This window comes from Phaethon lepturus, unplaced genomic scaffold (assembly GCF_000687285.1).
Source record: "Phaethon lepturus isolate BGI_N335 unplaced genomic scaffold, ASM68728v1 scaffold14672, whole genome shotgun sequence".
NCBI classification, from domain to species: domain Eukaryota; kingdom Metazoa; phylum Chordata; class Aves; order Phaethontiformes; family Phaethontidae; genus Phaethon; species Phaethon lepturus.
The window spans coordinates 10,362-21,729 of NW_010522742.1; the positions used below are offsets into that span (position 1 = coordinate 10,362).

The 11,368-nt window shown below is 40.1% G+C and overlaps 1 protein-coding gene across 1 annotated transcript in view; it reads right to left on the reverse strand.

The window, feature by feature from the left end:
• ZCCHC7 (zinc finger, CCHC domain containing 7) overlaps positions 1-11,368 on the reverse strand; it is a gene marked incomplete at its 5' end in the record, with an annotated part of 39,855 nt that overhangs the window by 3,313 nt on the left and 25,174 nt on the right. The window contains one exon of the mRNA XM_010281912.1: positions 3,173-3,268. Within this exon, the coding sequence (XP_010280214.1) occupies positions 3,173-3,268 (96 nt within the window). The remainder of the gene's footprint in view (positions 1-3,172; positions 3,269-11,368) is intronic.

The following is an 11,368-nucleotide window of genomic DNA, read 5'->3' on the forward strand; positions in this document are numbered from 1 at the left end:
CTGAATAATGCAGTGGGCTGTCCTTCCCTCTTAACTTTCCAACAGGGATGCCCCTTAAAATGAACACACCTTTGTTGTGGACCGTACAAGACAATTTTTTGGATGTGTGGACTATGATGTGCAGTCTACTAAAGTAAATAAGATTTCTTATCCTTATTAAATCCTTAGTTTACATAAACACATGACTAAACACCACAGCAAATTCAGGAAACATAACTGCTAGGTGTTGGAACCTCTGACAGTTTATGTCTTAATCATTTCCATCTCTATAAATGACAAGAAGTGATCTGCAATGACCTCCTTACTGGAACTGCACAGTTAACTCTGCTGTGTTTGCGATTTAGCAAATTTTTTGCCATTGCATCTGTTTTTGGGAAAGGTCTTCCTAGCCCTCTAGCAAAGAAAAGGAATTTCAGGTGTTCCTAAACTAGTAAATAGTAACATGGAAAGAAATGGACTGCAGTGAGAAGCAGTGATTATGATGTGTCTATACAAAACTAACCCCAGCCTTTTGTTCTTGGTCAGTTTGCTATTCCTCTGCTTTAACTGCTCAAAAAAGGCCATAGAGAAGGGTTCCTGTGGTACTGAAATTGGAAAAATATTAAGAGATGCTTGCCATCACAAGTAATTTTTACTTGCTTAAAAATATATACATTTTAAAAAACCCATCAAAAAATAAACTTTTTCCCCCCTTAAATTATAGGCAGATCTTTCAAGCTGTAACAGAGCTGTTCACTGCATGAACTCAGGCACTGATTACGACCTCAGTTTTCTTAGCCAGTGAAAGCTGCAAATCTCAGATGCATTGCCTGTCCAGCTGGGTTGCTGTAAAGATGCACATGCAGGCTACCAGTCCAATTTCCTCAGCCATTCTTGGACAGAAGCTTTAGTGATTGCAGGGCAAACACTCAGATTATTACATAATCCAATGTGAGTCCTGGACGTTTTTCTGCATACAGAAAAATCTGTTATTTCTTCCCTCCTGTGTTGTTAATGACTTCTCCATTTTCATTCAGTCATTATTAAGGCTATTTCTGCTCCTTGTATCCTAGTAAAAATACTATCTTATCTTCTTTAACTTTGATAGCCATAAAATGTTGTCCTTGAGTCACTTTACTCCCTTACTGATTTTATACAGTTTCTACAATTTTCTATCTAAATAATTACCATCAGCTCCTCCCAAATATTTACTAATTATTTTTACAGCAGCCTTATTCATATCCATGTCCGGCTGCCTTCCTCGCATGCCATTTTTTGGCAGTTTATTAAAATGTTCCGTATCTATTGCCAACAGTCTCACTCCTTCTTCAATCCTGTCACTTCATTTTTTATTGTATATGCTCATTTTAGTGACTATATTACTGACAGGGGCTTTAGTCTGGTTTTGTTTAGCAAGATCAGTTTCAGTGCTGCTTTCACAGGTTTTATGAGCTTTAGTCCCAAACTGCAGGCAGAACAAACCAGTTCACATGATTCCATCACTGAGGTCTCACACTGCTGCCACATGTGTAGCTGTGTCTTGAGCAGGCGTCTTGCAGGTCAAACCAAGGATTCGGGCTGCTGTACAGCCAAGGCAGTGCCTGTACTCCTGCCGTGCCAGGGCTGACACCAGGTTGCTGGCATAAGCTCATCTCTTACCGAGCTTGGATTGCAACAGCTGCTTACTTCCTGCCCTCTCCAACCTGGCTGTGCTGGTAGCAGCGTGTCTTGAATGTACGTGATGGCCTCAGCACATCGCTGAAAGAGGAGAATCTTCATTTCTTTCCAAAGACAGCTTGGCATTAAAAATCTTCTGTTTATCTTGCAGCTCTGCCATGAGAATATCCCAGCAAACTTGCCCTACCTGTTGCACTATTCCCCACAGGGATTAACTACTTAGCTGAGAACAGCAGCAAGCTTTTAATGATGTATCATCAGTAGTTGTAGGAGTTGACACACAGAGTATGCAGGAGAGAAGGAAGGAATTTCCTGGGAATTTGCTACGTCTTAAGCTGTATGAAACTATAAACTTAACCAATGCAATGCATTAATAACATTAATTTTCTAGAATACTTGTGGCTCCTGGATTTATTTCATAAAAGAACAGAACTAACATTTGTTTGGTGTTGATATTTGGAGGTAGAGAGCTGCACTTGTCACAACAGGAGGCTGAAAAAGCTGATAAACATCAGCAAGCAATCCTAGAAGACACAGCACATCTCCAGTTTTTACTGAAGGCGCTTAGGGTTATGATGTCCTCCTTCAGAAGGCTGTGTTCCTTACAGAAGGATGATGTCAAACTTAATTCAGATGTTGAATCAAACTAAGAAACTACAAAGAAGGATCATCAAAAGCAAGCAGAAAGAGAAAATTCCTAAAACGGTCATTCAAATTGTTGGGCTGATTGTGGTGAAAAACCTTACATGATGTTGGACATGGCAGTAAGACAATCATATTTCATCCCATAAGCCATGGCGGGGGGGGAAGGAGAGGAGGAAGGAGGGAGGGAGGGAGGGAGAGAGGGAGGGAAGGAGAGAAAGAGAGAGAAAGGAGAAAGAGAAAGGAGAAAGAGAAAGAGAACGGAGAAAGAGAAAGAGAAAGAGAAAGAGAAAGAGAAAGAGAAAGAGAAAGAGAAAGCGAGAAAGCGAGAAAGAAAGCGAGAAAGCAAGCAAGCAAGAAAGCAAGAAAAGCAAGAAAGCAAGAAAGCAAGAAAGCAAGCAAGAAAGAAAGCAAGAAAGAAAGCAAGCAAGAAAGAAAGAAAGCAAGAAAGAAAGAAAGCAAGAAAGCAAGCAAGCAAGCAAGCAAGCAAGCAAGAAAGAAAGAAAGAAAGAAAGAAAGAAAGAAAAAGAGTGAGCTCTGTTCAGCAAGTGTCTGTTTTCCAACGAATATTCTCTCTCCCAGGCAGTGTCATTTTGATTTAGGATTTAAAAAACAAATCAATAAACCTGCCAAGGAGAGACAATAACTTTTCTTTTCCTCCATATCTTTACATTAGATGGGTGAGATCACTTTATATACTGGCCTCCACTGATTGCAGCAGTGCTGGAAAGTCAGAAACATTTCATTAGAACGGCCCTTTGTATGGTGTTGGCTTGACTCTTCCAGCTCTCTTCTCCAGCCATACACTGTCGCAGAGGCGAATTTCTACCCCAAGGATATACTCAACACCAAGGCAGAGACTGCTGAGACTTACATATCCAAAATGTCCTTTCTGAGAACAGTTGTAGCAGTACACTAAAGCAGAGCGCTTAGATTGAGAAGCGGCCGTCTTGATTGGTCCTGGCTTTGTCTGAAAGATGGAAATAGGCAAGAATTAGGTCTGGCAGTATTCCGAATGCTGAATTAAAAATAAATTAAAATTACATAAATATAATTCTATTATGCTTAAATCAATACATTCCTCCTTGCTGTTGGAATATTAAGTTTGAAAAAGAAGCAAGTGGTTCATATTACTGTAATTTTGCAGAGTAAGGTTCTGCCTGAGCATCACAAATGAGGTGGGAAGAGGCATCCCCAGTATCTATTCCACCTCTCCATGTTATTTCAGATCTGAATACAAGAAAACAGGCTGCTGATTTAGCTCTGTCCCCTCCTCCTTGTCTTCACCACCCCGCCACCTCATCACAGATGCCCCACCATCCCCTGGGATGGACAGGGCCATCAGATATTGCATCCACCAGCTGGACAGGCACATTTGTGTATTGCTGAACAAGTCTTGCTTAAAAACAATATGGCAAAGATCTGATAGAGATACAGGGTCTTCACCCACTGCATTCCCAAGCCTACACTTCCTTCCAACTGCAGTGCTCTGAAACAGATCTGCTGCAGGAGAACCTGCGAGTCCTTCCAAGGGAATGGGGGACCTGGTTCTGCTCCCAGCAGAGGAGACAGGAGTCTTTGCTTTTAAGGAGACATTAGTCCTTAGCTGCCCTTTGCACTTACACAGGCCAAAGGAAGATTTGGCACACTGCATTGAATTCAGGGGAATAGGCAGCTCTTTTTCTTTTCTTCATCTAGCACTGCTAAGTGGAATAGGTGAAAATATTGTCTATTCCTTTACTTCTCACACATGCAAACACATTCATCCCTTGGAGAAGTAACTGCCACAGAGCCTATGCGTAGCGAGAGGAGGCACAGGTATGAACGAGAGGTGCATGAATTCTGGCTAAAAAGCAGCACAGCAAAAGAGCAACCTTTTTGCTTTTGGCATTGCGTATATTTCCTTCTCTCTGGCGCTGAAAGAGCACAGAAGAGTGGCCTAGATTTCAAATAAATTAGTACTACTTGGTAAAGCTCGTTACAGGAATTGCTTTTTTCTTTAAATCTGTATCACTGTGCTCTTCTGCTGTTAGAGCTCCCGTGTTCTCCTGCATGGCCTCCAGAAGAATGACAGCACTGCTTGTAAAATAGGCAGAAACAACAGAAATATTCCAATGCCATTTTTTATGAATCTGGTGACACTAGCAGGGTCACTTTATTTTGAACCTCTTCAGCCTTGGGTTTGATTGTGTGTTTCAGATTCATGTTCCTCAGTTCACATTCACTCACCAGAAGAAGGCTAAAGGAAGACTAAGAAGAGTGACACATCCAACAGTGATTTGTGACAAAAGGCAGGGAAACAGGGAAAGGAAAAAACCCACCACCTATAAAGTAATTTGTATATTTCTCATCCATGTCTTACAGCAAGAGCTCTTCAGCTAACAGAGTGTATAAGTGACTTACTAAGCCGGCTTAGTTTTTCAGGTATTCTTTTATCATAAATACATAGAACAGGCAAGGGGCGGGGTGGGGACCAAAAACAAGTGCAAACATCTGTATAATCCCCCTGAGGAAAAATCTATGGGTTTAATTTACTGGATCAATCATTTGTATTCTAGTTAGTTTTCAGCATGAGGAGTGGCCTCAGAAATCACGTCCACTTTGGGCACAGATCCTAAACACCTGAAATAAATCCTACGAGTGATACCTTCCTCTGCCTTCCTACCATGTAGAATTTTACCCATATTAAATCTGTTTTCAAAGCTGATGTTCTTTGAAGCCCACACTGGGATGCTGCCACAAAACCCCAACAGGTTCCTTCAAGTCAGTCCCTGTCTGCTAGAGAGCTCTGCGACCAGAATACTAGTACAGTACAGCTGTCAAAGATAAAATCAAGACCATTAGATTATTGTTCAGCTTTCTGCCAGCTAGGCCTTTAAAATGACCTGTAATGTCAGTCTGAAAATGACATTATTATACTATTTGGTCTTTGCAAGGTGCTGTGTAACAATAACATGCAGTTACAAAAAACATGTATTATTCCAGAGGCACGATCCTTCACATTCCAAGATGTTGTCTGCTGGACTGCCCATTGAAGAGTCTGACACCTTCAACTGCTGAATGGTCATCCTCCAACGTAAATAATTATTATTTTGGTCATTGTTAGTGTTCTTATATTGAAACTCTAGTAAAATTTGCATTGAGTTCAAAATTACGTTTTACAAAAGAGGTAAGTAAGGTCTTGCACTGTTTTGAACTGGGCTTTTGAAAGTAAATGCTACCTGTATGGATGTTGACAAGAAATGAAGCATGCTCACTAGAGCGCTGTAGTGATTTATATGGCTAAATTAGTAAGTAAAGAGCCTTTACACACTCCTTCAGTAGGTGCCTCAGTGTAATCCGAAAGTTAAACACACCACAGGAGATGCGAATAACTCACCTGACTCATAAATTACGCCTGGTATTGACTTGTGGGTATGCCTCCCACCGCCGAACACTTGGGAGTTCTCAGTGGCTAACAGTGATCCAGCTGGAACTCAACGGCTGTGCAAGGCGCTGGCTATGCTACCGTCTCCCCACCACCCTCGCGTCGTGAGTGGGAGATGAGCGCCTGCGGAGCGGCCCTACCTCACTGGGGAACAACTGCGCCTAAAAACCTGGCATAAATAGATATGCTGGGGCTTTCCTCTAGTGCAGGAGTCCTTCAGGCTCTCCCATTTATCGGGAACACACACCCTGTGACCCCAACCTCCCCTGCTCTGTACCCCCTCTTTAGCCAGCTCCCCCCGCCCCATTTCCTTTTGTTTAGTTAATAGAAAAAGGTTGCATTTAAGGAAAGAAATTAAACTGAATACTTGCAGGTCAGATTACAACTCAACATAACTTTACTCCTTTCCAAAGCCAAACAAAAAGGAAACCCACATGTTATAAACCCTCTTTTTTCTTATTATTTAAGGCTTAAAAAAGCATCTAAAGACTGCAGCCATATGGGTACAAAATAAACTATTCATGAACGTAGCTTCTTTATGTTATAGGTTTTTTTGTTACAAACATTTAAATAATCTATATTTGTAGGGTGATATCTTGGAGATTACTTCACTATCAATATATAGAAGTAATAACCTGGTAGATAGCATTACCTATGAAAGGTCCATCCCATCTGCTATTCTTGCTGAAAGCTTTTCATGCACCAGTAAACTCAGTAAATATCAGAAGATAAAGCATAAGCCTACCACGCCATGGATTTACTTCTAATGTCTCCTCAAAGTGCAGCCTGATGCAACGATTACAAATGATTTTTCTTCTAATGTCATTTTACATAACCCTTTTTTCTGCATGAGTAGTTAGTGCGGAATGAATGAATGAATGCCATTAAAACAGTTAATCATTATCTGGGACACTGGCCTTCCTCCCTTCACAACTAGGAATCTCCATGACAAAGGCCAAGAGATCAAAATGCCAGGGCTGCCTCTCTGGCCTATTTCTGACAGTAATTTTTTATGCAAATGGCCCTGCTGGGCAGCTCCCTCTGTGACCTTGAGCTCCCCTTATCTTGCACTGACTTTGATCCAATGAGGGCTCGCTTTTGTGAAGCTCATTACTACTTAGGATCTGCAATCTGCCTAAATCTCACTAATTAAGGAAAATCTTCTCACCTCCGTTTTTGTGTATTTCTCTGTTCCTCCGTATTATGCAATGCATGGACCTCGATGGTGTGGAGGACCAGAGGTGAGACCCTTTTGTGCAACTCAAACTGCCCATGTTGGACAAATGCATCTCACAGCTAGCCATGTCAACTGACTTTGCGATTCAGACCAGTAAGACGACACGACAACCAAGGGCAGCCTGAGCCCAGCCTGCACAGAGTCTCTCTCATAACTCACTAAGATGCACTGGACCCAAACCGATAAAGTACCTGCCAAAAGAAAAGCTCTCCACCCTACCTCGTGCGCCAGTGAAACCATGTTGACAACTAATTGCAATTCAGAGAAGTTCCCCATGCTGGACAGTGTCTCATAATTGGGTGAAACAAAGGTCAGGCCCTCCATTGATCCATCAGAGTCCATCAGCTATCACGCTGCCTCTGCCTAAGCCTTGCAGTGAGGGTTTTTTTTGTTGTATCCAACACCAGTTTGGGCAACTCTATTCTAGCACGTGATGGAGTACCTTTGTAAACACTTCACCCAGCATAGCCCAGGCTGGCTCCCTACGGCTCCTCACCCTGCCTCCAAATTCCCCAGCACCATTCTCTCCTGCCAAGAAGAGACCATTATTTCTTCTGATCCATTATATCAAGTGCTATGCTCATACTTAATCTATCAGATAATTTTTACTGTTATTTCTTGTTGCACTCTAAAGGCAAGTAATTAAATGGTGGATTAAAGAAAGAAGCGAGGGAGGAGGACACCTACACAACCCAAACAGCTGATCTGAGCTTCCAACAACGTGCCCACCACAACCAATGCAAGAGTTCTGCATAACGCATCGTCTGGTTTTGTGCAACTCACTGAGACGAACAAGACATAAGGCTGGGAGTAAAATTCATTAGCAGTGATGTTTCACTGATTTTTTGAGTCACTGAAAGATGATAATCAAATAAATCATTATACACTGTGGTTTGTAGACTGGAGTTGGACAGAGAAACGGTCAGAACAGCTCTATCACTGAAAAACTATACAATTATTTTCCCTTTACAAATTATCATAATCTACTTGTATACCAGCTGAAACAATGGCAGGTTAGCATCATTCCCTTATATTCAAAATTGCCAATATAAAATATCATGTAATATTGTAATTATACTAAAGGGGTTTTGTTGTTGTTATTTTCTTTAACCATGTCATGCACCCAGTAGACTCGCATTCCATTGGGTAATTCCTTAATTAGGCAGATTTTTGAAACAAGTATTATGTACACAACAGACCGGAACGTTTCCTTTGGAGTCTTCCTAGTCTATCAGGTGATTGCATCATTAAGCCACACATGCTACGTAGTAAAAATCCTTATGAAAATTCATGACAGAAACATACTGAGCTTGATGCATGCTAATAAATGAGAAACATACAAATTTAGCATTTTGACTTTTAAACCCCCAAGCTCCAAAGAATTATAAATAGAATAATTCCTTTATCAGATTTTATTTCTTCATTTTTTCAGCCATCTAAAAACCCCTTGCTCTTCCAACAGGAGGTGTGGAAGTTGCCACTAAGTATCTTCCCACAAATTACACCATGTCACTGAGTTTACTAAATGTGCTTATAACATTCTTTCCACCCTTTTCAGTATCAACATAGCACAGTGAAACAACCAAGAAAACAGTGATCTAGCTATACTTTTAGGTTTTGGTTTTGGTTTGGGTTTTTTTAAGTACATGATACACATTAAATTACAAATCAGTGGACAAAACGTTATTTTTTCATTGCACAGTCTGGAAAACCAAAGCCCTTCCACAAGGAATTTAACTTGTTTGGTCCACAGTACAAGCACTGTGGAGTGGTCGTTTTCTACAGAAATAAGACTTTTATATAATGCATTTTAAATAGATGCAAATAGCATCTACAATCGACCGTGTGAAAACGTTAAAGGAAGACACAAAAAGTACAATATTATGCATTTAAGAAAAATTAATGTAATCTTTTGATACTCTTACAGGCACAGAAAAAAACCCTAAAAATTCAGAAAGTCTCTTCTGAAAAGTGCACGAAAAAAATCTGAAGTTCGTAGAGAAAATGAATATATGCAAGGTAGTAAGGATAACAACAATACAATCCCTGAATGCCTCAAAATCTTCATGGTTTAAAAGGCATCCCAATTTTCTCCAAAGGTGGTGGCATCTATCCAGTCGTCCATGGCTAATTTTACACGGAATGCAAAACATTATTTAAATAGGATGGTGCATTAAACTTCAACTATTTCTGATGTAGCTCTCAAACTACAAACCTATCTTTCTTCTATTTTAATTTTAAAGTAAGTTAGCAAACACTTCCTTCTTAATCCCCAGAGACTATCTATACGGTGACACAAATGCACAAATTTATGACAGTAACATAAATGCTCCTCTGAAGTAATGTGCAACATTAAGTGAAATCGTTTCCTGGAAAGATATTATAGGTATCTATATTTTATTTGCCATCTTAAACATATCTGGGTCTTTATGACCTTATTTTTAAAATGTATTTCCTTTTTACATTTCCTGGTGCAAATGGACTGCATAAATAAGCAATGTGCTATGAGGCTTCAGACTAGCCGATAAACCCTTTCAATTTTCATGCCAGCTTCTTCTTTTGTAATTCAAATCTGGCTGAAAACTGGCAGCTCTGAAAACTGAAACAAGCACTGCCACAAATACCTTGTAATGCTATCGACCTTGTCTGCCCATGCAGTGAGAAAGGGGGATGCATATGTGTCTGCAGTCATCCAGATAACACAACTCATTTTTTTGGGGGGATAACAGAAGCCAGCCCCGGACTGTGCACCAAAAGCAGTCATTACCAGGCAAGCTGGAGAATAAGTCTCTTCAAAATACACAGCGCATTTAAAAACCATATACAGGGCTCAGCCACTGCTTTCATTACCAATTTTAATTTAGCTCCTTCAGTTTGCCAGCCAGATAAACTCTTTAGTGCTGTTTTTTAATCTATTTGCCCCATTTTATGTTTAAGATTATAGTAATATGGGACAGGAGAAGGAATCACTTTTAGAGGAAATAAAGAAATAGATCCGCTTATCAGCGCCCATCAGAAAGTTCATTAATCAGCCAGGCTTTGTGCCCCCTAAATTGAAAGGTTAAATAATCCTCTCAGGAATATTTCTCGGCACCACCACCAATTGTCCGGAGAGAAGCTGCCATTCACAGCACTCTGGATCGGTGACAGGGTATTTTACTACTGTTTGGACCCCAAACAATGATGGACAAATGGCCTGGCTTACAAAGAAACCTTTTAGTACAAGGATGGAAAAAGGACCACAAGCTTTGAAGTGGGGTTGGGGGAGGTGGGCGCAGGGGGGGGGAAGAGGCAGGGACGGAGAAGGAGGAGGAGACTTGTGCATAGGGACACGTATATTTTATTTGAATTCTTATTAAGAGACTCGCCAAACATTATTATATACGCACCCAGGCATACGCGCACAGAGAGTGCACACAGGCAGGCACTATATGCACACACACTTGCCACACTAAGTGTATGCATACTTACACATACATTTATACATTAATCTGAACACAAACATTTGCAAAGCCTGTAAAATCAGAAGATGAACAGAACTAAAGTATGGTTATATTTATTAGTTAATACACTGGGGAGCCCAACAAACCCCAAGGTTTTAATTTTTACTGTCATTCTAGCTGACTTACAGCTTCTTTTCTTTCTCTCGCTAACCTTTATGTCGTCTACTAATCACCTTTCACCATCAGATGCAAAAGGAGGAAGTACCACAATTGAAATAACTTTCTTATGGGAGCATTCTTAATAGATATTTACTTCGAGTTGATTTCTGATCACAGCTAAAATTGAAGTAAACACAGGAAAAACACAGTGCTGCTGGTGGATATAGATGCCAAAAGAGCGGTGCATCAGTTTGTTAGAAAAGAGTTTTTGCTGGGGTACATTCTAAATAAACAATAATTCTAGCTTTCTTCTTTAAACTTCCTAGCAGCCAGGCTTCAATCTGTAGCATCCGTTACTGACAGACTATTTTATAGAAACAGTTTCCTTACATTACCAACACGTTAACTATGCATGTTAATGTCTATCAATTTCCTCATATTTTTTCATGTATTCTCCATTTAAGAACATCATATACATTCAGTAATACCATAGTTATTTTTATGTAGCTTTATAGGAAATGACATTCATCCAGAACATGTCCTTGAAGAAATGCGTAACAGCTTATATACAACCATTAACACACAAAGCTTTTCCACGTCCTTCTTGCACATCTATTTTTTTTTAAATCAGTCTCAATTCCATGAAGTTTTTTACTTTAATATGACTTGGGACTTTCTGAATAGTCTACAGCACCTAAAAATGGATGAAAATATTTCTGATTTCTCCTCTCTCATATCACATAAATACACCATTGATCAAAACTGTTTTCTCCAAACCAGCTTTTGAGTATCTCAGTGCTGTTA